Genomic DNA, 27169 nt, shown 5'->3' with positions numbered 1-27169 from the left:
TGTCCCAGAATGTACATATTGAGAGACAGACAGAGAAAGAGAGAGAGAGGGAGGGAAATCTTCTTGGTCCTGTTTCTTGGACTTTTTTTTTTAATGCTTATTTATTTTTGAGAGAGAGACAGAGTGTGAGCAGGGGAGGGGCAGAGAGAGAAAGAGGGAGACACAGACTCCGAAGCAGGCTCCAGGCTCCCAGCTGTCAGGACAGAGCCTTACGTGGGGCTCAAACTCATAAACTGTGAGATCGTGACCTGAGCCAAAGCTGGATACTCAAGCAACTGAGCTACCCAGGTGCCCCTGTTTCTTGGACTTTTGTTTCATGTTCTCTGAAGGCAAAAACCCTTCATTCTTCTATGCCAAAAGGCCTAGCACAGAGGGGAACTCAGCAGATGTCTGTTGAATAAAAATAAATCCAAAGATCCAAGAGTCTGGGGGCTTTTATTCTCCCCACAACTGGCCGGTAAAGCCTTGTGCTTATGGCTTTGCAATCAGCTCCATCTGGATTCAGATCCTGACTTCTTTTACTACCAGTGGTGTGATCTTGTTCCGGTCATGCAAGTTCTTTGAGCCTCCATTTCCTTGCCTGCAAAACCCCTTCCTGGCCAAGTTGCACTGAGTGTCACATGACGTGGCGCACCTCAGTGGCTTAGCCCGGGGTCTGCCCAGAGCTCCGTTCTGTGTCCTCTATGTTAGTGGCTGGAAGCCCAGACGACAGGACTGTACGTAACATTCTTTGCACTAAGGTGCTTAAGGAAGCTCTGTGTTGGGGTAGCATCCTGGAAATCAGAACATTCCAGAAGAATCGAGACTGGATTCCTTCAGACCTGGGGCAACGCCATGCCTCATTGTCCTCCATTATGGCTGTTGGGCTCCTTTATGGCTCCATTTATAAGACCGAGAGAGGCATGTTCAGGCTAAACCCACAGGTCCCTTGAGTGGCAGCTGACGACGCCCGGATAGTCCTCCTTAGTGAGGAGGGACGCAAACGGGGTCCAGAGCGCCGGGAAGAAGAGCGCCCGGAGCGCCGGCCCAGCCAAGACCTCTGCTACACAGTCGCCCAGCCCCGCCTTCTGGCTTCCTGGTGGGGTGTGAATCCACTGAGCAAACAAATTCCGGAGCAGATCATCACCCAAGCCTGGCTGAGAAGAATGTGAGGTGTCAGTGTTATTTTAAACCAGCGCTCGGTTCAAGTTTTTATGGCAATGTTATTTTAACGTAGCTCCAGGTTCAATCTCCAAATCGCTGCTGGAGAGAAGCCATCACGGTGTAACCAGAAAAAGCAAGGTGACGAATTCGTGAGGACGCAAGTGCCGCGGGCCTCCGATCCTGGCTGCGGCTCCTTCGGGCCCTCCTGTTTCTCATGAACGGTGTCGCTCAACAACAAGGTCAGCAACTGGGTGGCAAACACCTGGAACGTTCAGCCACCTCATCAGAAACTAAATCACCACAAAATACCACCATCAAAATGGCAGAAGCAAACCCCCCCACCCCAAAAATGTTGTTGGGAAGGTGAGTGAGGACAGCCCTCTTGTGAATTGCTTATACAGATGCGATTTGATCACACGGTCTTTTGGAAAGCAGTTTTGAGTATTAGGGATTCCACCTCTAGGAAAATAAACAAGGAAGTAATTCTCCTCAAAGACAAATGTTTGAGGGTCACGATAGCAAAAAAAAAAAAAAAAAAAAAAGACAGAGAGAGAATTGCGTTTGGTTGAAATGTAAAAAGGCTTTGGGAATGGGTAGAAAATGGTGGTACCTCCATTTATGCAATGTGAGAAACCTCCAAGGATTTTATGGTAATGTGACAAATACCTCTCATGTTAAGTGCGGCTGCAAAAGGAAGTGATCTGTGAAGTGGCAAAATGAATAAGTGGGGGTGGCCATAGTGATCTCTACCTATGGAAACTGATTAAATTAGGCACGATTTGCCTTACATCTTTTAAAATTTAAATGTATGAAAAAAATCAGATTTATATGTACAAGATAGAAAGTTGTCTGAGATCTAAGAAATGAAAAATCGTGCTTGACCGTGTTGTGTTTTCCTTGGTACTTTCGATACCAAGATGCGCGGAAGAAGCATTTGGACTTGTATTTGTGGAGACTGGCTTTGTGATGATCTTACTTGGCCTCGGGGTAGTGGGTGTCCTCTCCCGGCATTGGTTATGGGTGCCTGGTGGTCTGCTAGACAAAACCCAATGGAATCCACCATGTAATAGGCTAAAGAAGAAAATTTATACCATCATATTCAGTGGGTGCCGAAAGAGCGTTTGAAAAAATCCAATAGTTATTCATGATTAAAACTCTGCAGATTAGAAATGGACACTGGGGTGCCTGGGTGGCTCAGTCGGCTAAGTGTCCGACTCAGTGTTCGGCTCAGGTCATGACCTCACAGTCTGTGGGTTCGACCCCCGCATCGGGTTCTGTGCTGACAGCTCAGAGCCTGGAGCCTGCTTCAGATTCTGTGTCTCCCTCTCTCTCTCTCTCTGCCCCTCCCCCACTCATGCTCTCTCCCTTTCTCTCTCTCTCAAATAAATACACATAAAAAAAGAGAGGCAATTCCTCAACCTGATAAAGAGCATCTACAAAAACAAAAACAAAACAAAACAACCCACATCTACAGTTAACAATATACTTAATGGTGAAAGACTGAATGTTTTCCCAAAGATTAAGAAAAGACAGGGATGACCATTCTCACCACTGTTATCCAACCCAGCACTGAAGTTCTAGCCAGGGTGATAAAGCAACAAAAGAAATAAAAGATGTACAAATGAGGAAGGAAGAAATAATAAGGCCTGTATTTGCGGATGCCAAAATTATCTGCACAGAAAATTCCGAGGAATCTACCAAAAAAAAAAAGTGAGTTCAGTGAGGTCACAGAATACAAGACCAACACATAAAGATCACTTGTATTTTAATATACTAGCGATGAACATGTGAATACTGAAATTAGAAATACAAGACCATCTACAACCACTCCACTAAAACGAAACACCTAGGTAGAAATCTAACTAACGTGCACAAGACGTATATGCTAGAAACTTCAAAAGGCTGGAGAAAGAAGCTCTAAATATGTGAGGAGATGCTGTGTCCATGGATTGGAAAACTCAGCCTAGTGAAGTGTCAATCCTCAGCAAATTGATATCCCGGGTTTTAATGCAGTTACTGTCAGAATCCCAGCAAGATTTTCTGTAGATATAAGCCAGGTTATTCTAAAAGTAAATGGGAAGACAAACTGTAAGAGTTAAGGCATTTTTGGAGAAGAATACTACTCAATTTCAACATGCAGCTAGAGTAATTAAGATTGTGCTTGGGGGTTGGGGGAAAGCGCATAGATCAATAGACCAGAATAGAGAGCCCAGAAACAGCCCACACAAGTATGAACCACTGATTTTTTGGCAACATTGCAAAGGCAATTCGATGGAGGAAAGATAGTCTTTTCAACAAATGGTTGATGGAGCAAAGGATGTATCTTAAACAGTTTTCAGTTCAACAAAATACAGTGTGTCTTGTGCACCTGCTTTGTACGAGACACTGCTTCAAGCACTAAGGGTACAGCAATGGGGTGTTGACGTTCTCATGGTCATGGGCCCCAAGAGAAATTCTGGGTGTTAGAGAAGGTATGTGGGCACCTGGAATCAAAGACAGGGTGGAAGGCAGCTCCAGGAAAGACGTTCACCTGGCTAGATCTCCTTCTTTCCTCAAAGATGGCGTAGTGGGAGGTCACAGGCTTTCGATGCAGGCGGACCCATGTCCCATCTCCTATCTCTGCCCCGACACAATGCTCACCTATCGATGACTAGTAGGCGTCTTCCCTTCATCAGGCCGATCCGGAAGATCTAGACACACACCCAATTTTCTGCTTGGGGTTATGGACAGTTTGGGGGTTCTTAATGATGGAAGGGGCTTCAGAGCTCATTGGCCAAAGGACCTGACCAGAGGGCGGCAGTGCGGCAGGCAGAGTGGGACAAGGGGCGAAGTTAAGTCCCGGTGTCCCCACTTGCTGTGTGTAACCTTGGGCGAGTTGCCTCAGCCTTCCAAGACTCAGTTTCCTCATCCGGAAAGTGGGGAGAGCGTAATTAATGATGTGAGGACCTGAGATGATGCAATGCAGTGTCAGTGGCTGGGCACAGGCGGAGGCCACACCGGAGAGCAGGGCATGTTAGGCCACGCCGGGTTTGAAACCCACGCAGGAGCCAGGTGACCTCGAGCACAGGGCTTCACTCCTGTGTGCAAACGAGATCGTAAGTCCCACCCACTGGGTTAGGGTGAAAATTGGAAACAAGATACCCAAGGACCTGGTGACAAGTGAGGCATGTAGTGCACGTATAATAGACTGTGGTCTCTCTTATCACCCTGGATCTTTGTAAATCTATTTTAAATAAAGCCTAACAGCCTCTAAGAGAGTGCCAGGCACTTAGGAGGCGTTTGATAAATATTTATTGAGTGAAGAGCCAAGTAAGTGTATCTGAACTCTATCTTCAAATGAACAACCCTGAAGAAATGGCTCAGCCGTCCACCCCAAACATACCGCTTCTCTACACACAGGCGCGGGGTCTCAGAGAGTGCCCCATGCCAGCTCCTCTTCCCAAAACAACGTCACAATCACCGGGAGAAAGGGCACATATCCAGGCCAGTTGCTGGGGCATCAGCTCAGGTGCCGGAGGGCACTGGACAACTTTGAACATGGCCTTACTTCCTCCAGGGAGCAACCGCGCTGGTAATTCTGCCTCTCAGTGGGGAGAAGGGCCCCTTCCTGTAGCAGTTCTGGTCTGGGCTTTGAGCCAGCTGCTCTCTTGCGCCAGACAGTTTGGTTCCCAAACTTTCCAAGGTCAATGCCATTTTGGAGATAACAGGCCAGGTTCTGAAGGATCCTCTCAGGAAGCTGTCCTCAGCGGCCCCACGCCAGCATCCAGTGCCAGGCTGGGTGCCGGAGAACACCGCAGTCTTCAGCCATAGTGTTTAGTGAGCACCTATGATGAATCAGAAGCTATTCTAGGCATGGGGGGTGCAGCCAAGATCTATAGAGGCCCTGTTCTCATGGCTGAGTGGAGGATAGACATTTAAACACACACACATAATCATAAGCTGTAGCAAATTTCAGGTAAAAACCAAAATGCCCTGTAAGAGAATGAAGAGGAGCAAAGATCAACTCATGAAATCCCTGCAAATAGCCACAGACATGGACACAATTAGTGTATCACAACACGGTTTATACACCAGGAATCTGCAGACAGCCTTTCACATCCAACATTGCTGTGGACTAAACCATGGCTCCCCCAAAATCCATATGTTGAAGGTCTAACCTTCAGGGTGGTAGAAGGGGCCTTTGGTAGGTAATTGAGGTTAGATGAATCATGAGGGTAGAGGCACCAGAGAACTAACTCTGTCTGTATCTCTCTGTCTCCCTCCTTCTCTCTCCTCGCGCCACATGCACAGTGAGAAGACTAGAAGGAAGGTCCGCACCAGATCTCCACCATGCTGATGCCATGATCCAGGGCTTACAGCTTCCAGAACTGTGAGAAAATATATTTCTGTTGTTTAAGGCCCCCAGCCTGGGGTATTTTGTTCCGGCAGCCGAGCTAAGACAGGAAGTGGCCATGCAATGGTGCAACCGGTGCGGGTGGTGCCTGAACTACCCCCCCAGGTCCATCTGCCCTCAGCCCCCCTGCCCACCGCAGAGCCTCTCATCCCTGCCTTGCCACGCAAGGCCACGTGAGTGCAGAAATGCTGCTTTCCCCGCTCGTGTGTGTGGAAACATGTGTGTTACAGGCTGGTCTCTCACCGCAACCCTGTGAAATAGCAAATAACAATAACACACCCTCTTTTGTTTCCCATCCTGCTGGTGGCCTCTCTGGTGGGTCCTGGGCGTCTGCGTCCACACTCATTCCCTACAGAAGCTCTAGATGTTGACGTGCCACAAACTTGTCATTTCCAAGCCCTATCCTCTCAAACTCCGGAATCGTGTCCAGCGGCCCATGGGGCATCCCCACACGACTCAAGTAGGCAGCTCACACTCAGCTCACACTCGGCATGGACGGGACCAAACTCCCGAGAGCCACGCCTCCCCAGCCCTCCCCCCTCAGTCGGTGCCAGGTCTATCCCTCCGGGGGCTCAGGTCCCCACCGGAACTTGGAGTTCTAGATTCCTCGCTTTTCTGGATGCCCCCATCTGGCCCATGTGCGAATTCTGTCGGCTGTACTGTCAGGCTGTGTCCGGAACCTGACTGCTTTTCACCTCCTCCACTACCACCACGCCGGCCCGACCCCACCAGCTACCACCTGCCGGACGCCGGCAGCCTCCTCGCTGCCCTCCCTGCGGCTGACTCTCCCGCAGCAGCCAGAGCCATGAGACCGTGGGCCTGCTCTGCTCAAATGTCCCCATGNCCACCCTCCCTTTGCATTCCAGCCACACTGGCCTCCTTGCCCTTTCTTGAACCCTCCAGGCACGTCCCTGCCTCAGGGCCTTTGCACTTGTTGGCCGGTTCCTCAACCCAGAATGTTCTCCCCGCAAATATCCACCTTGTTACCTTCCTCAAATCGGCTGAGATGTCACCTCCTCTGATCACCTTTTTTGAAATTGCAATCCACCCCTCGCCCTGCCCTACTGTTGCATCTTTCCACAATGCTAACACATTATATAGCTCACTTATTATATTTATTGCCCGCTTGCTGTCTCTTTCTATTGAAAAAAAGTTTCCATAAAAGCAAGATTTTTGTCTGTTTTGTTCATTTTGTGTCCTCAGTGCCCAGAACAGTGCCTGGCAAACAGTAAGCAATCAATAAGTATTTATTGAATTAACACAAGTGCTTTGGGCTTCTTCTCTCTGTAGCTTATTCATAGCAAATGTAAACCCCAAAACGCTGAAGCAAAAAGGGGGAGAAAAAGGGGAAAAAAGAAAACTACTCCAGGAGACCTAAGGCTTGGGGGTAGAGCCTAGCCCTGCCGCTGACTTGCTGTGTGAGTGTGGGCATGTCATAGCCCTCTCTGTGCCTAGTCTCCTGACCACAGGATGACTGGATCTGGTGGCGAGGGCCTTCTCGAGTCTGACAGTCGACAGCCTCCTCCCCCAGCTTCCCTCCAAAACTCAGACTAGTCCTAACCCTATGAGGAGCTGGAGAAATTGGGTTTATTAAGACCTGCTGTGTGCAAGGAGCAGTGTGGATGGAGCAGAGCGTCAGGTCGGGCCCCATCATCTGCTGGCACGGGAAATGGGCTTTGAGCCTCAAGAAGGCTCCTCTATGTGGGTTATGGAGCCCTGGGAGTATTATTTAGCTTCTCTGTGCCTCAGTTTCTTCTGTAAAATGGGAATAATAATGATACTGGCCTCAGAGAGGTGCCGTGTTTCCCCCACGGGCCTGCCTCAGTGGGTCATTCCCTGTGAGGGGCAGACAGCTGCCAGGCACACAGAAGGTGGGCCGTCACGAGCGTGACCCAGCCGGGGAGCCAGCTGTGACCTCCTCGCGACAATCTCCCGAGCTCCCTGCGTTTCTCGCCTCCTCCTCTCTCTACCCGTGTTGAGCACGGTGCGGGAAGGTTGGATGGACCCAGGCACGCACGGGGCTCCGCGCGCCCCACCCCCCGCCCCTCCCAGGAGACCCACAGCTCTGGTGCCGTGATTCTGGATGGACACTCAGGTCGAGGGCAGGGCAGCTCCGGGGCTGAGGAGGGTGGGAGGGCACGCCCCGGGCCTGAGTGGGGAGGGCTGAGCCGCTGGCCCGCAAACCACAGGTGCTGACTCATGGCTCCCTGGGATGCTATAAAGGAACGAGCCAAGGGGCTTCCTGCAGCTGGGGGGACCGGCTGGCGGGACTATGGCCCAAGGCACCGTGATCCACGTGGCCCCAGAGCAGCCCACCTATGCCGTGTGTGTCCTGGGCACCGAAACTCAGCTGGATGTGTGCAGGTGGGTGGGGGCGTTCGGAGGGGGGGGGGTGTCCAGTGATGCTTGATGAGCAGGTTCTGCCAACACAGGACGTAGGGGTGGCTTGGCCCTCGGGCTGCAGTCTCTGTAGCTGCCGCCGAGGGAGAGCCTGGAGCGGTGAGACCGGAGTGGCCCAGGGACATGCCTGGACTCAAGGTGAGGGCTCCCCAGGGCTTCGCCATAAATGAATTCTCACAGGGCAGACAGGACCCTCTGCTTTCTCCGCCGTTGAGGCAATGGAGCTCAGAGAGGGTCTGTGATTCGCCTAAGATCACACAGCAGGCGTGCCCTGGAAGGAAGGCTGGGCCCCGGACTTCATGACCCACACCTGGTTCATGGGGCGGTTTGTTAACACCCACCTCTCAGCCGAGCCTCCCTCCACGTGTGCGTAATAACATGCCTGTGATTGGACAGGCTCTGGCATGGGAGGGGCTGAGGCAGGAAACCTGGCCCTGATGTCGGCCAGCTGGGTGGCCTTGGCCGGCCGACTGAGCCTCAGTTTCCTCATCTGTGAAATGCGGATAATATCCACTCCATAGGGTGGTTAGAGGGATTAAAGGTGAAAGACCATGAAAGCGTGTAAGGACTCAGCACAGAGCTGGACATAGTGCTAGTGGTTGTTCATTCACTCATTCATCTATCCATCCATTCATTCATCCAGCAAATACCAGCTGAACACCTACTATGTGCCAAGCCTGCCCCAGGTCTGGTTAAATAAGATATGGCCTAGGGATGCTCGGCAGGTGCACGTGGTTGGTGTCGTTATTAGTAGTAGTAGTGGCCTCCCCGGCTTCCTCCCCCCCAGGCTGGACATCTGGGATCTGGAATGGTGTCCACAGGACTGTCTGGAACATTTCCTTAGGGGCGCCTGGGTGGCTTAGTCGGTTAAGCATCCAACTTTCGCTNTGGGGGGGGGCTCCTGGAGATGTGCAGGGGAAGGAGGAGGCTGACAGGTGGAGGAAAAAAAGAAATTGATGTCATCTGAGCCCCCCTGACCCCTCCAAGAGTGAGCTCCTCCTTCAGGGAGAATTGAGTCCTGTCATTCCACCCTCTGAACATCTCACACAATAATGGCTGAGATTTACATCCCCTGCCGGCACATAACCCACTCAACAGCCTTATGAAGGCAGGCAATGGTGTCCTTCCCATTTTATAGAAGAGGAAGCTGAGGCTCTGAGAGGTTAAGTAAGCCTCCCAAAGTCACACAGCTCAGAGGTGAGGGAGTCAGGATTCAAACCCAGGCAGCCTGGCTCTGGGAACCTTCCCTCTCCCTTCTTACCTGCCCTTGACAGCAGCCCCCACCCCTGTGAGCACCTTCATCCCATTTCCTGTGCAGCCACCACGTTGACTGCTGCTTGAGTTCTCTTCCTGAAACACAGATGGGATTAGCACGCCCTCCTCCCCAGCACAGCCCCCCTGACCCCCCGCCCAGCCCCTGCATACCTCCCACCGCTTAGCTCAGCCCCTGCCCTCTGCTCCTGGGCTCTGGGTCCCCAGGGTTAGAGACACAGGGGTGGGGGCGCTTGGGTGTCTCAGTCGGTTCAGCATCTGACTCTTGGTTTCGGCTCAGGTCAGGATCTCACGGCTCATGAGTTCGAGCCCCACGTTGGGCTCTGTGCTGACAGTGCGGAGCCTGTTTGGGATTCTCTCTCTCCTTCTCCCTCTCTGCCCCTCCCTTGCTCTCTCTCTCTCTCTCTCAAAATNCGGAGCCTGTTTGGGATTCTCTCTCTCCTTCTCCCTCTCTGCCCCTCCCTTGCTCTCTCTCTCTCTCAAAATAAAAAAACATTTTTTAAAAATTAAAAAAAAAAAGACAGAGTTGTAGAGGCAGGAGCAGACCCAGGGCTGCTCTTAACAAACGCTGCTTGTGATTCCCATTCTGCGTTTGGAAAGGTCTTTTCCTGCAATGGGAAATACACTGGTTATATTCAAACAAAAGTCCACAGATCGAAGATGAATATTGAAACCCGTCGAGGGCTTTCTGTGGTGCCTGTGGCTGGCGTCAGGGAGGAATCATGATCCCTGCTCTTACGAGCCGGGTCCTTCTTTCGGTGATTTCCAATCCAGAAACCCTGCAGAGTAACACTATCATCATGCCCATTTTAGAGATGAGTAAACTGAGGCTTCAAGGTCATGCAAAATGAAGGAGGCAAAGCCAGGAAATTCAAACCCAGGACTGTCTGACCCCAAACTCACACTGCATCTGTAGCACACACCACCTCCGTGGGCTGTGGGGTCGCCTCGCTGGGCACTGCAGCCTGGCTGGTGGAGCTCACGCAGCTTCCAGAGGGCTCAGAAGGCCCAGCATGGGGTGGGGGCGGTGTCCAGAAGTCACCAACCACACAAAGATGGTGGGCGCTCTGACGCCACAGTCAGGGGGCGTCTCCTCTTCCTCCCAGTGTCTCCTTCTCAACAGGGAACCGTTCAATGTGACTGCAGGGAGCATAAGCAAGTCTCTGAGCCTCAGAGTACCCATCTGTAAAATGGGAACACTAACATCTACCTTGCCGGGTTGTGGCGAGGATTCAAAGTTACACAAGGCATGCCAAGTCGTAGGGAAGGAAATACTGGATGCTGAGTTGAAGCGATGAGGGCGCTGTCTTGGGCTCCAGCTCGCGCTGCTGCCTCTGCAGAGGCTCGTAGAAATTACTTGGAGACCAGCTCTGGGTTGTCTTAAAGCACCACGCACAGCAGCTCCCCCCCACCCACAGTGAAAGACCCTCTAAGCTTATGAAAGCCCCTTGTTTAGGGATCTGAGAGGGTCTGAAAAACAGCCGAAGGAAGGAACGCACATCCCAGGTCCAATCCCTGTGGTGCCACTTCCCAGCTGAACTTCACTGCTCTGAGCCTCAGTTTCCCCATCTGGCAGACAGGGTGGCTCTAGGGCCCCGGGAGGTGGCAGACCTGCCCGTCCACACCCATCGTCCCACCCCTGGCGAGGAAGCCACGTGGGGCAGAGCGAGGCGAGGGGGACACACCGCCAGCCCGGTGCCGCGTGCAGCCCCCTTGGCCCCCCGTCTCGGCCTTTCCGTTTGTGTTTGAACCCCTGGTTCATTTTCCTGCCGTCCCGAACACACAGTGTGTCCCTCTCCTGTCCCGCTCCGGTGATGCCCAGCTCGCTGTCCCTGGAGGCTAAGAACTTGCGGTTGACTTTGCCGGATGGCGTGAGGGCTGGCGCCAGGGTGAGCAGCCCACAGAAGGGAATTGGGGAGCAGAGACCAGGAGAGTGTTGGGGGAAAGGTGTGTCTTTCTTCGTCGCTTCTCCTTGGTTCTTCAACACTTACTGCAAACCTTTATCTCCTCCTGGGACCCCTGGGGGGCTCAGTCGGTTAAGGGTCCAACTCATGGTTTCGACTCAGGTCATGATCTCACTGTTTGTAGGATCTCACTGTTTGTGGGATCAAGCCCTATGTTGGGCTCTGTGCTGACGGTGGGAAGCCTGCTTGGGATTCTCTCCCGCCCCCTGCTCTGCCCCTCCCCTGCTTGCGCACACATGTACTGGCTCTCAAAATGAATAAATAAACATTTTTTTAAATGTTTATTTTAAAAATTCATCTCCTGAAGAAAATATCAAAATATCAATGATTGGGGCGCCTGGGTGGCTCAGTCGGTAAAGCGTCCGACTTTGGCTCAGGTCATGATCTCGCAGTTCGTGGGTTGAAGCCCCGCGTCAAGCTCTGTGCTGACAGCTCAGAGCCTGGAGCCTGTTTCAGATTCTGTGACTCCCTCTCTCTCTGACCCTCCCCAGCTCACGCTGTCTCTCTCTCTCTCTCAGAAATAAATAAAACATTAAAAAAAAACAACCAACAAAATGTCAATGATTGTCTCTAAGTTGGTAAGATTCCATTCTCTTCTCCCTCCCTCCCTTCCTTTCTTCCCTTCCTTCCCTCCCTCCTCACTTCCTTCTTTCCTTCCTTCTCTCCTTTCTTCCCTCCTTCCTTCCCTCCTTCCTTCCTCTCTCTTTCTGCCTCTCCCCTCCTTCCTTGTTAGCCTCATATTAGTTATCTATCACCGTGAGACAAATTGCCCCCAAACCCAGTGGCTTGAACAATATTGCCTGTTCTCTCACGGTGCTTGTGGGGCAGGAGTCCTGTGTGGCTTCCTGGGTCCTCTGCTTCGGGGTCCCAGTGGGGACACCTAGACACCGTCCAGCTGTCAGTGAGACCGAAGTCATGTTAGCAGGCTGCTTCCAAGCCTCCTCACGTGGTTGTTGGCTGGACTCAGTTCCCCGTGGGCTGGTGGACTGGGGGCCTCAGTTCCCTGCTGGCGGCTGGCTGGACGCCTCCCTGGGTTATCTGCCTCGGGGGCCTCGCCATAGCGCACAACACGGCGGCTCACTTCATCCAGGTGAGGAAGCCGGTGGGGGGAGGCAGAGAGAGAAAGGGTCTTTTGTAACCTCACCACAGAAGTGACAACCCATTGCTTTTGCCACTTTCCATTGGTTGGAAGGCCATCACTAGGCCCTTCCCACCCTCAGGAGGAGGGATTACAGGAGAGCATGAGCACCAGGCGTTGGGTTGTTGGGGGCCGTGTTCGGAGTCTGCCTATCACGTGCTTTCCTAATCCTCAGTAAGGAATACACACCCCTTTTGATACAGGGACTAAAAACTTTGCGACGAAAATAAAGATGGAAAACGCAATCATGACACTCATGTCCTTGTAGCTTGTGGAGTGAGCCCTACCTCCCCAGGGAGCCTCCTAGTTCCTCCACTGTCTGTGGGTCACTCGCGGCTACAGAAAGGGCTGCTCGGAGCGCTCTCAGATGTGTCTCCTGCGGTACACATGTCAGGGGTGCCCCGGGGTGTCTGCCTAGCGGTGGAATTGCTGGCTTTGAGGGCCCATGTGTGACTTTATCGGAGCACACCCCGTTGTTTTACAGAGTGGTTAACTTCACACCCCCATAAGCAGTGTGTTAGAGTTGACTTTGAACCATACTGTCTGTAGCATTATTTTATACGAGTCAGGTCAGTGTATACCCTGTCCCACTCTGGCCTGGATACTTTCATTTACTAACTTATTAGTGAGATGGAGTGTGTCTTCACATATTTATCATCCTTGTCTGTTTCAACCTCTGTGAATGCCTGTTTATGTCTTTTTTTCTACTGAGTTATCTGTCCTTTTCATATTGAGTAGCCCGAGTCCTTTACATATTGTGTGTGCTAAGCCTTTTTGGTTTTGTGTCATGAATGTCTTCTCCTTAGATTATGCTAGTCTTTTCACTTTATAGTGTCTTTTGATAAACAGAAGATATTTATTCTCATTTAGTTGAACTTACCATATTTTCTTTCATGTTTATTTTGTGTTTTAAGAAAGGGTATAAAAATGCCTGCAACATCTTCTTTTTTTCTTTAATGTTTTATTTATTTCTGAGAGAGAGAGACAGCATGAGCAGGGGAGGGTCAGAGAGGGAGGGAGACACAGAATCTGAAGGAGGCTCCAGGATCTGAGCTAGCTGTCAGCACGGAGCCTGATGCAGGGCTCGAACCCCCAAACCATAAGATCATGACCTGGGCCAAAGTCAGACGCTTAACCAACTGAGCCACCCAGGCACCCCAACATCTTCTTTTAAAAGATGCAAACACCTGTTTTATGTTTTATGATAAGACTCTCAGTAAATTTAGAGGGGAATTTCCTCAGCTTGATAAAGACTATTTACAAAAAGTCTACAGCTAACATCACACCTAATGGTGAGAAGTTTGCAGCTTTCCCACTAAAATCAGGAGCAGGGCAAAGATGTCCCCTCTTACCAATGCTTTTCATCGTCATACTAAAATTCCTAGAAAGTGTAATGAGACTAGAAAGGGAAAAAGAGAGATACAAGTTGGAAAGAAAGAAATAAGCCTGTCTTCATTTGCAGATAATGTGATCATCTATGCAGAAAATCCAAATGCATTAACCACAACCACAACAACACAAAAAACAAACCTTCTAAAACTATGGCAAGGCTGTGTTAATGTAGAAAAGTCCATCATTTTCCTGCATATCACCATCAAACAAGTGAAATTTGAAATTTCATGATACCGTTTATATTTGCACTCTCCCCCAAACTTAACACTTAGGTATAAATCTAACAAAGCCTACATGAGGAAACTATAAAACTCTGATAAAAGAAATCAAAGAAGTAAATAAATGGAGAGATATTCCATGTTCATGGATAGGAAGATTCAATATTGTCAAGATGTCAGTCCTTCCCAACTTGATCTATAGATTCAATGTAATCCCATTTTGTAGATATCAACAAACTAATTCTAAAGCTTATATGGAAAGGTAAAAAAAAATTTCAGAATAGGCATCAGAGTATTAAAGGAGAAGAATAAAGTTGGAGGACTGACACTATATTACAAAGCCTTCTTATAAAGCTACAGTAATCAGGTCAGTGTGGTATTGGCAAAGGAATAGGGAAATAAATAAATGGAACAGAATAGAGAGCCCAGAAATAGATTCACATAAATACAGTCAACTGACCTTTGACCAAAAAGCAAAAGCAACACAATGGGGGGAAAGGTAGTTTTTTCAACAAATAGTTCTGGAACAACTAGACATCCCCTTCCAAAAAAAAGGAGTCTAAACACAGACTTCACAAAAATTAACTAAGAACTGGCCTCAGACCTAACTGTAAAACATAAAACTATAAAATCCTCAGAAGATAATATAAGAGAAAATCTAGATGAACTTGGGTTTGGCAATGACTTTTTAGATACAACATCAAAGGCATAATCCACAAAAAGAAAGAATTGACACGTTGGACTTCATTAACATTTAAAATTTCTGCTCTTAAAAATACTGTCAAGTGAATAGAAAGACAAACCACAGACTGGGAGAAAATATTTACAAAAGATACATCTGATAAAGGATTGTTATCCAAAACATACAAAAAACTCTTAAAACAATAACAAACAACCTGGATGAAAATGGGCTAAAGATCTTAACAGATACCTCACCAGAAAAAGATACACAGACGGCAGGTAAGCATGTGAAAAGATGCTCCACAAGATATGTCATCAGGGAAATGAAAAATAAAACAACCATGAGATGCCACTCCACACCTAGCAGAATGGCCAAAATCCAGAACACTGAGAACACCCAGTGTTGGTGAGGATGTGGAAGAATAGGAACTCTCATTTCATTGCTGGTGAAAATGCAAAATGGTACAGCCACTTTGGAAGACAGTTGGTGGTTTCCTACGAAACCTTACAGACCAGTAATTCCACTCCTTGGTATTTCCCCGAAAGGCTTGAAAACTTATGTCCACACCCCAAGGGTGCCTGGGCAGCTCAGTCGTTTAAGCATTTGACTTCAGCTCAGGTCATGATCTCACGGTTGGTGAATTTGAGCCCTGCGTCGGGTTGTGTGCTGACAGCTCAGAGCCTGGAGCCTGCTTCCGATTCTGTGTCTCCCTTTCTCTCTGCCCCTCCCCCACTCACACTCTGTCTCCGTCTCTCAAAAATAAATAAACATTTAAAAAAATAAAAAAAGCTTATGTCCACACAAAATTTGCACACAGATGTTTATAGGAGCTTTCTTCATTATTGCCAAAACTCAGAAGCAACCAAGAAGTCTTTCAGTAGGTGGATGGATAAATAAACTGTGGTCCATCCAGACAATGGAATATAGAATTAAGCCTCTGCACCATAAGTGCAGACCCTGCTTGGGATTCTCTCTTATTCTGTCTCTCAAAAATAAATATGTAGGGGGACCTGTGTGGCTCAGTTGGTTAGGCATCCAACTTCGGCTCAGGTCATGATCTCACAGTTCGTGTGTTCGAGCCCCGCGTTGGGTTCTGTGCTGACAGCTAGCTCAGAGCCTGGAGCCTGCTTCAGATTCTGTGTCTCCCTCTGTCTTTGACCCTCCCCTGCTCACGCTGTCTTTCTCTCTCTCTCAAAAATAAATAAAACATTAAAAAATTTTAAAAAAGAGGTGAGATATTAAATCATGAAAAGACATGGAGGAAACTTAAATTCATATTTCTAAAAAAAAAGCCAATCTGAAGAAAGTCTACTATATGACCCCATCTATATAACATTCTGGAAGAGACAATACTATAGCAGCAGTAAAAAATCAGTGGTTGCCAGGGTTTGGGAGGAAGGAGGAATAGGCAGAGCACAGGATTTTCAGGGGAATGACACTACTCTGTGTGGACACCATCATGGTGGACACCTATCATTATGCAAACATTTGTTTAAGATCGTAGAATGTACAACACTGAGAGTGAAATGTAATGTTAACTGTGGGCTTTGGGTGATTATGATCTTTCAGTGGAGGCCTATCAATTCTAATGAACATACACTCCAGTGGCTGATGCTGATAATGGGTGAGGCCGTGTGCGGGCAGAGAGCAGGAGCTACCTGGGAAATCTCTTTACCTCTCAATTTTGCTGTCAACCGAAAATTTCTCTAAAACACAAAATCTATTTTTAAAAAAAATTCAAATTTTTGCCTTTCATCTTTAAGTCTTAAATCCCCCTGGATATTGTTTTTGTATATGGTGTGAGGATGGGATCAATTTAATTATTTATCCAATTTCACTGTTTTCTATATGGGCATTCAATTGTCCCAGCACCATTGACACAATCTTACATAATCTTGCTTTGCCCAGGTAGACCACTGAGTCACAGATCAAGGAGAATCTCTCTTAAGTTACAACTAATTTGTCCCTGCGTGAGCCGTTATAGCGCCATCTTGGCTTTCTGGTAATTCACACCTGGTGGAGCAAGTCCTTCACCTTTTGCTTTTATTATCTTAGCCCCTTGGTTTTCTGCATAAATCTTGGAATCAACTTGTCAAGTTCTATGAAAAGCCTTGGAATTCCATTGAAATGATAAATTCATCTGGAGCAAATTCACATCTTAATGATATTAAGCCTTCCTAACCATGTTTGTGGTATGTCTTTCTATTAATTTGGGTCTTCTCTAAAGCTTTCAGTAGCTTTGTTTTTCTCCATAAAATCCTTACACATCTTTTGCTACATTTATTCTATAGGTACTTTACAGTGTTTTTCCTCATGTAAATTACATCTGCTTTTTAAAATTATTTTTTGTTATAACTATTTATTGCAGGTGTACAGAAATGCAACTGAATTTGCCTCTCCACCTCCCTATCTTATTAAATTCTTAGTATTTCTTTTTTTTTTTAATGTTTTTATTTATTTCTAGGAGAGAGAGAGAGAGAGACAGCATGAGCAGGGGGAGGGTCAGAGAGAGAGGGAGTCACAGACTCTGAAACAGGCTCCAGGCTCTGAGCTGGCAGTCAGCACAGCGCCCGACGTGGGGCTCGAACCCACGAACCACGAGATCATGACCCAAGTGCAAGTCGGAAGCCTAACCGACTAAGCCACCCAGGTGCCCCTTAGTATTTCTTTTGAATTTAAATTTTAAAATGTTTGGGGGAGGCTGCAGATAATCATGCTGTAACTTTTTTGTTACCTTTTATCAACTATCTACAAAATAATCTGTTTTGCCTGTAGTGATGTTTCTTTTTCACTTTTCAAATTTTTTTATCCTTGATCAATCCTGCCAGAGGTTTATCAGTTGTTTTAGTCTATTTTGGCTTTGTTGATTTACTTGCTTTATAGTTCAGATTTCCACCATCTTTATTTTCTTTATTTTGGGAAATGACATTCTATTTTATTTTTCTACTTTTTTCTATATACTTACTTTTTAGCCTTTCTCTTCTTTTTGAAGATATAGGCACTTAAGGCACAAAGCAACATCTTTAGCTCCCCCAAAAGTTTTTAAATATAGCATATTAACTATTGTTCTGTTCTATGTATTATTATTTAATTTCTTTTAATTATCCTTTGACTTGTAAGTTATCTAGAAGTCTGGTTTTTAAATTTCCAAATGTATGGGACTTTTATTGGTAAAAATTTTAGATGTTTTATTTATTTTTGAGAGAGAGAGAGAGAGAGAGAGAGAGAGAGAGAGAGTGAGCAGGGATGGGACAGAGAGAGGAGGAGCAGAATCCGAAGCCGTCATCACAGGGCCTAATATGGGGGCTCAAATCCACAAACTGTGAGATCATGGCCTTAGCTGAAATCAGAAGCTTAACCAACTGAGTCACCCAGGCACCCTTCAAATGTATGGGACTTTTAAAGATGGACTTTATGTTAGTGACTCCTAACTTAGTTACATTCTGATCAAAGAATATGCTACCTACACTGTATGTGACCTATCCTTTAACATTTGTTGCACTTATTTTGATGGCCAATTATGTGATTAATGTTTTTTGGTTATCCATGTGCAGTTTGCTTGGGAAAATGTATATTCACTAGTTGTGGAGCAAAGAATTCTATATATGGCCACCAACCAAGCTTGTTAATCATGTTACTAATTTTTTGTCTGCTTAATCCATTGTTAATTGAGAAAGAATACTTGAAGTCTTTAACTGTGATGATGGGTTTGCTATCTTCTCCCAGTATTTCCATCAAATTTTGCCTTATATGTATACTGGGGCTATGTTATTCAGTGCATACAAGTTTAGAACATCTTCTAAGTGAGTAGAACCTTAAATTATAAGGCTGTGATCCTATTGCTAATAGTGTGTTTTTCATCTAGGGTTTCCAGGGTGGCTCACTGTGTTGAGCTTTTGACTCTTGATATCAGCTCAGGTATGATCCCAAGGTTGTGGGATCAAGCCCTGCCTCAGGCTCTGTGCTGACAGCTCAGAGCCTGGAGCCTGCTTTGGATTCTGTGTCTCCCTCTCTCTCTCTCTGCCCCTCCCCTGCTCATGTCCTATCTCTTTCAAAAATAAATAAACATTAAAACAAACAAACAAATAAAATAAAACAAACAAACAAAAATTTAGTTTGATATTAATATACCCACCCCAACTCTCTTTTGGTCAGTATTGGCTTAATGTATGCTTTTTCCTTTTCTTTAAACTTCATCTTTTCTGGATCCTTATATTTTAGGTGTGTTGTTTATAAATATCACATAGCTGAGTTTTGTTTCTTTAACTCAACTCTCTTTGAACTAGTAACATTGATACATTGATATTTGTTTTGATTATTTATATATTTGATCTGTTTTTGTCTTGTTTGTAATTTTATTGGTACGATTTTTTTTTCTGTTGCCTTTTTGCTCTTTCGTTGCCTTTTTGAATGGAATTTTTCTGTTCATTTTTTAGTAATGCCTTTTTTGCATGTGTTGAAATTTATGAACCCCATTTCTGTTATTCTGGTGAATACTTTAAATGTTACTCACAAAATTTTAACTCTATAAAATCTAGAATTAAACACTCTCTTCATTCCATCTTTAATCAAGTACCTCAGACTACTTAGACTCTCATTAGCCCTCCCAATTTATAGTCTGCTCCTTTTTAAATCCCACAATTCATGTATTTCATAACTTTTTTAAAATACAGACAATATTCGTTTCAATTTATCAAAGTAGTTACCGTTTTATTTGCTTACTATTCTTCCCTACATCTCTGACCAATTTTTCTGGGATCAGATCTATTTTTCTTTTCTTTTTCTTTTTTTTTTTAATGTTTTATTTATTTCTGAGAGAGAGAGGCAGCATGAGCAGGGGAGGGTCAGAGAGAGAGGGAGACACAGAATCAGAACCAGGCTTCAGGTTGTGAGCTGTCAGCACAGAGCCTGACATGGGGCTCGAACCCACGAACTGTGAGATCATGACCTGGGCCAAAGCCGACTGAGCCACCCAGGCACCCCTAGATCTATTTTTCTTAAAGGATCTCTTTAGAAGTTGCTTTGGTGAAAGTGTGTTGGTTTTTTTTTTTTTAAATGTTTAATTTATTTTTGAGATAGAGATAGAGACAGCATGAGCAGGGGAGGGTCAGAGAGAGAGGGAGACACAGAATCTGAAACAGGCTCCAGGCTCTGAGCTATTCCTCAGCACAGAGCCCGACGCGGGGCTTGAACCCACGAACCGTGAGATCATGACCTAAGCCGAAGTCGGACGCTTAACCTACTGAGCCACCCAGGCACCCCAAAAGTGTGTTGGTTTTAAAATAGCCCTTTTCTTCGTCTGAAAAATGCCTTTAATAAAATATAATGTTGTGGGGTGCACAGTTCTAAGTTAACAGTTATTTTTTCAAAATGCTTTGAAGATGTTATTCAAGTGTCCTCTGGATTTTATTGTTGTTATTGAGAAGCTTGCTTTCAAACTAAGAGTTACTCCGTCACGGATGATCTGACTCTTCCTTCTGGATGTCTTTAACATCTTCTCCTTGTTTTGGTTGTTCTTCAATTTAAGCACGTGGTGTGTGTGTGTGTGTGTGTGTGTGTGTGCAGGTACACACACAGAAGGGGGCCTTGGAGATCTCCCCTATGTCTCACGATCTCAGCAATGCTCTAAATAGTCTATTTTAATCACAATCCAGTTGTTTCGTAAGAGGAAGGTCCTTTAGAGCACCGGCCGGCCCTATTCTAGAAGCAGGGGTCTGTATGCCTGTTTATCTGGGCACAATCCTCTGTGTGCACACTTGTGTGGTGTAAACCCCTGGGCACGCTGTCTGCTGTACGCATACATCCGCGTGTGCGCCTTTGGTGTGCACATCCCTCTGCGATTCTGCTAGTTCAAGTGTAAGCCTTTCAGCTCGGGGCCTTTGCTGTCAGTTTCTCACCACCTCCCGACAAGCTCCCCTACCTCCCCCCTTCCCCCCCCCGCACAGTCAGCACCCACTGGCTGCCCTCCGGTGTTTTTCAGCTGGGGGGCGGGGGGAGGGAGAGTGCTGGGGCCTCGGCGGTGACCCAGGCCTGCCTCACTGTGCCCCTCTGTCCTCCCCAACGGTCTCTCCCACAGCTCCGCCCCCACGGGCTGCACGTCCTTCAGCATCAATGCCTCCCCAGGAGTGGTCGTGGATGTGGCCCTCGGCCCCCCAGCCAAGAAGAAAGCCACGGGCTCCTCCAAGTGGTCCCTGGACCCCAGCCTGGAGGTGAGCCTGAGGATGAGAGCCGCCAGCGACAGCACAGGCGACCAGAAGGTGAGGGCGGCAGCTGCGGTGTGGGACGTGGAAGGAGGTCAGCAGGTCGCAGCGGGTGGCTACTCACAGGCTGTGCCGCGTGGGCCCCCAGCCCCTGCCCGGCCGGGCTCCCTCCCCTCTGGATATCTGTGACAACCGTCCCAGCCCCAGCAGCCTCACACACACAAGATACAGAGAAGCCAGGGGCTTGCGGAGGTGAGGGCTTTGACTCAGTCCATCCATTCAGCAAGTGTTTACTATTCACCTCCTACATGCCAGGCTCTGCCGGGCACCGGGGGTACAGAAGGGGTCAAGACAGGTGAGGCTGCAGACCACACGGGGCTTACAACCTAGATAAACTACAGGGAAGCAACCGGGATGGTGGAGAGCGTATGAGGCCACAGCCAGCGGCCCTCGGAAGCGCTGGGCCGAATGGGCACGAGCGATCGGCCTAAATCAACAGAAATATATCCCTTCTGGAGGACAGAGTCCAAAATCACACTTGTCGCGGATTTAAGGCCTCCCCGGATAATCCGTGACACTCTCCTTCCAAGACCCTTAACAATTACCTCTGCAAAGACCTTTTTTCCAAACAAGGTCACATTCACAAGTTCCAAGACATATCTTTTGGGGGGACAGCCGTTCAACCCACTGTATCCCCTTTAACTGTAGATAAGCTCACGAGGAACCCCCCCTGGGGTTCTGGGCCCATGAGTACTTGTTTCCAGCAGGACAGGACAGGCAGTCTGCCCCTTGGATGGAAAGTTGTTGCCTGCTGTCGGAGTGGAGAGTTTGTACATCAAAGTAGGTCCATGAGGGTGCAATCAGGGAAAACTTCCTGGAAGTGGCAAGCTGAAGGATGGTAGAAATGACCCACCTGAGAGAGGGAAAGTGGAGTGAGAACTCTACATGGGCTCTGCGGTGGGTGTGCACACGATAGATGAGATGGTCAGGCATGTGTTGGGGAAACTGAAGAAGATGTGCACGGCAAGAAAAGAGGGTGAAGAGGAAAGTGGGGGAGAGAGGAAGCCAGTATTAGAGGGTTTGGCAGCAGCACCTCATTTTCTGAGGGCAACAGGAAACCAGTGACAACCTGTCATCCACGGGGTACCAAGTCTGNTCCAGGCAGAAGTGTGGAGGCTGATGCCATGGTCTAGACGTGAGGTCACGGTGGCTGTGACACTTCCCTGGATCCCCATTATCCACAGGACAGACCCAAACACCCCAGTCCATCCCTCAGAGCAAGGCTTCCTGTGGTCACAGCCCTGAGGATTTGCTTTGGGGAACTCCCCTCGCCATTTTGCTTGCAAGTGTCAATCCTGACGCTCCGCCCCCTCCCTCCTCTCCCCGCCCCCCCCAGGGCGGGCCAATCAGATCCACTCTTCCTGGATTTTGAACCTTGGGCGGGGTGCATGGGGAGAAAGGATGTGCGGGCTGGTATTTCTTCGTCTCCAAGGCACCTGCCCCCAAGAGACCATCTCGCGTCTAAAACCCCCGCTCCCCAGACCCTCCGAGGGCTCGGGGCGCCAGCCTTTCCAAGGTCGGGCTCTTTAGGTCCCCGCTCGCCCTCTGCTTGCCGGAGGGGCTTACAACCTGCTCTCCCTCTGAGGCCTCCTCCACCACGTCTCCAGGGCCGGAGCCCCTACTCCTCTTCCAGGGTCGGCCTCACAGTGTACCCCCTGATCCAGCCTCCGCGGACTCAGCCCTTCCATTTCTGGGATCCCATAGGGCCCACTTCTTTCTTTAATTTTGTAAGGTTTATCTATTTTTGAGAGAGAGTGTGCGCGCGAGCAGGGGAGGGGCAAAGAGAGAGGGAGATGCAGAATCCAAAGCAGGCTTCAGACTCTCAGCTATTAGCACGGAGCCCGATGAGGGGCTCGAACCCACCACCTGCAAAATCATGCCCTGAGCCAAAGTTGAACCCTCAACCGACTGAGTCCCCCAGTACTTGAGGCCCCTTGGCGCCCACCAGTTGGAGAGCTCCTTACAGGCTGGGGCCACTCCCTGCTCCTCCTTGTCTCCTCAGCATCCCACCCTGCGCTGGCAAAGAGCAGGGGTCCAGTTACTGTTTGTTGAATGACTAATAGAAGACATTCATGGTTTGCTCTGCCTTTTAGGTTCAGATTTCATACTATGGACCCAAGACCAGCCCGGTCCAAGCCCTGCTCTATGTCACAGGTGTCGGTAAGTGAAGAACAGGATCGTGGGGTGCCACTGCCCCCCTCCACACACACACACACCCGTGCAAGGCATCACTCCAGGAGAAACTACACCCTGGATCTCACTTTAGTCTGAGCAGAAAAAAGGGACGATTTCTAGCTGATCGTATGTCTGGTGCTTCACAAACATTCCCTCCCCCATCAGTGAGCTGTAAAGAAATTCAACTGGGGGAAGAAGGAGGGCATTTACATAGTGTTCAATTACACCTTAATCTTTTCTCAACTCAGGAAGTGGTACATGTATTTTCCCTATGTGAGTCTCTACACCTTTTGATACCTCAAATACTTATAAGGAAAGTAGATGATGACACTGTCTTATACAATAATATATAAACCAATGCTCCCCGCATACCATGACTTACCTTCCATCGCTCCCATTCTGCCATAGCAATGATCCACCCAGACTCATATTTATTTAATATTCTTCTTTAAATAAAGTATATTTTCTAATGTGACCTCATCATGAACAGTAATTTTATAAGATTGTTATTACCACTTACATGTCCATTAAATATACGAACAACATGTGGAAACTTCAGGTTTCGTTTCATTAATGAGATTCCTTAATGAATTAGTTTCATTCATTAATACATGTTTATTTCATTGGTATGCATTTAAATAATATGAACAATAGAGCACTAATTCTATAGCAGCCACTGTGCTAAGACTTTACATTTAAACCGTGCAACAATCCAGTGAAATTGGTAGTTATATCCCATTTTACAGATGAGGAAATGGAGGCACAAGAGACAGACAGAGCTGCCTAAGTTCCTGCAGCTGGTTAGTGAGGGAGCCGGGAAATGGAGAGCATTAAACTCTCTGCTGTTCTGACCCGACAATGCTACATGGCTCTGGGTGTGTGTAAAAGGTCATCCAGGTCAACTTCACACTGAGCTCACAAGGTCATTACATATGCTGTACATAACACCTTACATGTGCACTCACATGCGCCGATGAGGGTGGGAGGGATTTAGAAACAGGTGTATGCTTTCTCGGACTTGACATTTGCATAGAGAGGGGTATGTCTGTGGCCGTGATTTGTCCCCAGTACAGTCATAATACACATGAAGAAGAGTCAGGTGAGGCTGTCCCCCTCACCCCAAGGACACCGGGGGCTGGAGTTGGGGCCAGAGGTCTTTGGGGGCCCGGGGAGGTATCCTTGCAGCAAGCATCCCCTTGGGGGCAGCTGGGAATTCTTTCCAAAGCCCTGAAGGTGGCTAGACACATAGGGTCCAGTTGGCATCAGAGCTGTGGCCAGTCTCCCTGCAAAGGGAAATGGGTGTGGCCAGAAGCCCCAGGTCTCCTGAGTTGCCGTCAAACGTCTTCTTGGGGGGCATGGGGGTGTCTTTGAACTTGTATCTCTTCTGAAGCTACGCAGTGCAGGCAATCTCCCGGGGGGAAGGATTATCCACCCGGGCCAGGCTGAGTGCCTTGATCTTGTCCCTTCACCAACCCTCTCCTCTTACTCGGTGGGCCCGCAGAAATCTCGTTGAGCGCCGACATCTCCCGCACTGGCAACGTGAAGCCTGCCCGAGCCCGGAAAGGCCAGGTACGTTCAAGGCCGTGGACGCTCCCGATGCGCCCTAACTCCTTTGGGTTCTCCTCTGGCGCCCCCTGCTGGTGACGGCAGGAATGGCCGCCTGTCCCTGTAGGAAGAAGAAGGGAGAGAAGAAAACTACAAATCACCGTGTCCATTTTGATTTCTATATTCCCCGTCTCTCTTGCAAAAGCTAGATTTTCACCAGTTGTGAGTTCAGAGCATGTGATGTCCTACAAATTGGAAATGACAGAGTCATCCAGCTAATGCTGGCAGTTCTTAACTCTGGCAAAAAATTAGAAAAATAAATCTCCCACCTGGGGCTTTCTGGGCCGGTGGGAGAGATTCCCATGGTGCCCTCACCAGAGTGACGGGAAAGGAAGAACTGGCAGGGGGCAGGGGAGGGAAGGAGTCAAGTGCGGGCAGAGAAAGTATGTCGCTGAAAGATGGAGCTGTGTGTGCAGAGGTGAGGCATCCAGGCAGTCCTAACTGGGGGCTGCGGATGATAAACTCAGGGTGTCCCTGAAATCCCAAAGCTTCCCGCACGATTTAATGCTGGTGTGCATGCTGGACGGACAGGATCTGTCCCAAGAGGAAGATCCCTCTGTGGAGTCAGCCGAGGGCAGAGGGAAGAATTACCATCAGACCAGTGGGCTCCATGCTTATGTCTCACCCAATACCAGTCGCTCCCTGGGGGTGAATCCTGTCCTGCAAACAGAACATCATCGCATTAGATCCCTCCGGGGAGGGGCGCCTTAATTGGCTTTAATCTTTGGACAGACAGCAATTGACTGCTAAGAATAGTATCCACACTTTGGGGAATGAGTAATTAAGAGTTCACGTAAGAGTAGCTATTTAGATTAGAATCTTGACACAAAATTTAGCTCAGTTTGGTTTGCCCATCAGACAGGTTTTTAAAGCTGTTAAGATCAATTTTATTGTCTTGGGCTCTTTTTCTTTTTAAAGTTTATTTATTTATTTGTGGAGCAGGGGCAGAGAGAGAGGGAGAGAGAGAATCCCAAGCAGGCTCCGTGCTGTCAGAGCCTGACACAGGGCTTGAACCCACAAATTGTAAGATCATGACCTGAGCCAAAGTCAAGAGTTGGATGCTTAACTGACTAAGCCACCCAGGTGCCCCTCTTGGGGCCTTTTTATGAGGAGATGAATTGCATTTTTGGTGAATTTGTTTGGGATTTTTGGAGCAGGGACAATCCCCTCTTGGGACTCAAGAATTACCTGATGTATGGGGCACGTGAGTGGCTCAGTTGGTTAAGCGTCTGACTTCGGCTCGGGTCATGATCTCACGGTTTGTGGGTTCAAGCCTCGCGTCAGGTTCTGTGTGGACAGCTAAGAGCCTGGAGCCTGTTTCGGATTCTGTGTCTCCCTCTCTCTCTGCCCCTCCNCCTGATGTGGGAGCGAGATGTGTAAACTGCACAAGGCTATCGGGGCACTGGGTGGGGGTGGAGGGCGCACACGGCTTTTTTGAACGTGCCCGGTCTCGGCTGTCCACAGAGGACCTGGACCTGGGGCCCCCGCGGGCAAGGCGCCATCCTGCTGGTGAACTGCGACAAGGACAATCCCCGATCTTCCACCATAGACTGCAGGGATGAGGAGGTGCTCGACAGCGAAGGTAAGGACTCCCGGCTCCCAGCCTCACCCCTGCCCAGAAAGCTAATGGAACTAGAGCTTTGTCTTTTTGTAAAGCCCTTTTGTCTACACAGCCTGAGCTTTGTAACAGAAATGGGTTATTGGAAGCATGTTCTTGTCAGCTTGTCCGTTGTATAAAAGGAGTGGACAGGGGTCCCGAGAGGGCAAGCCACCCACCCAAGTTCACACAGCAGCCAGAGAAGAGCTGGGACTAGTTCTGGGTCTCCCCACGCCTCCTCCGGGCCCCATGCTCCCGTCCGCTGCCCACAACCCGAGTTTCTGCTTTTGGGTCAAACCTGGGACCTGAAACAATTCAAAATGAAAGCCTACCGCCCCCAAACTCATGTCCGAGCAGCCCTGAGCCCCTGCCACATGCTGGACGCCGCTGTGACCGCTTCAGAATCAGTAACTCATTTCATCCTTCAGTGCTTGGAAGTGTATCCTGTCCTCACCCCATTTTACAGATGGGGAAGTTAAGCAGTTCGCTTCAGGTCACATAGCCAGGAAGTCACAGGTTCAGGATTTGAACCCAGACATCCCAGTGCCAGGGCACAAGCACGGTGGTGGGGGCAGGGTCTCTGCTGGCAGCCCCCTGAGGTGGCTGGGATGGAAGGCACACTTCCCCGGGGAGGAGGGTGCTAAGTGGGGGGGCGGGGGGCTTCCGAGGGAGTGGCTAGGAGAGCACAGACACAGATGATGTTAAAGTTGCACACGCTCGTCTCGGCCTGGTGCCCGGGGCACCTCCATGCGGTGCCTGGCACAGAGTGATAATGAAAATAGCCAGTGCCCCGTGTGGACACCCCCAGGACGCTGGCTGTTCCAGGAAGCACTTTGCACGCATGACCTTGCTCTTCCCTCCCCGTGGGCGCGGCTCGTAGCTCTGTTCACTGATAACGAAGCAGAGGCACCGAGAGCTGAAATAATGCCC

At 48.6% G+C, this 27169-nt stretch overlaps 1 protein-coding gene across 1 annotated transcript in view; it reads left to right on the top strand.

Annotated features, from left to right (window-relative positions):
* The first annotated feature begins 7795 nt into the window (after positions 1-7795).
* Positions 7796-27169, top strand: part of LOC144241121 (uncharacterized) — a 61911-nt gene continuing 42537 nt past the window's right edge. Inside the window, 5 exon segments of the mRNA XM_077775563.1 lie at positions 7796-7900; positions 20679-20859; positions 22956-23022; positions 24539-24606; positions 26107-26224. Coding sequence (XP_077631689.1) covers positions 7809-7900; positions 20679-20859; positions 22956-23022; positions 24539-24606; positions 26107-26224 — 526 coding nt within the window. The 5' untranslated portion in view covers positions 7796-7808.

Source organism: Crocuta crocuta, unplaced genomic scaffold (genome assembly GCF_008692635.1).
Source record: "Crocuta crocuta isolate KB4526 unplaced genomic scaffold, BGI_CrCroc_1.0 scaffold127, whole genome shotgun sequence".
Taxonomy (NCBI): Eukaryota; Metazoa; Chordata; class Mammalia; order Carnivora; family Hyaenidae; genus Crocuta; species Crocuta crocuta.
This window is presented reverse-complemented; position numbering and strand designations above follow the sequence as displayed.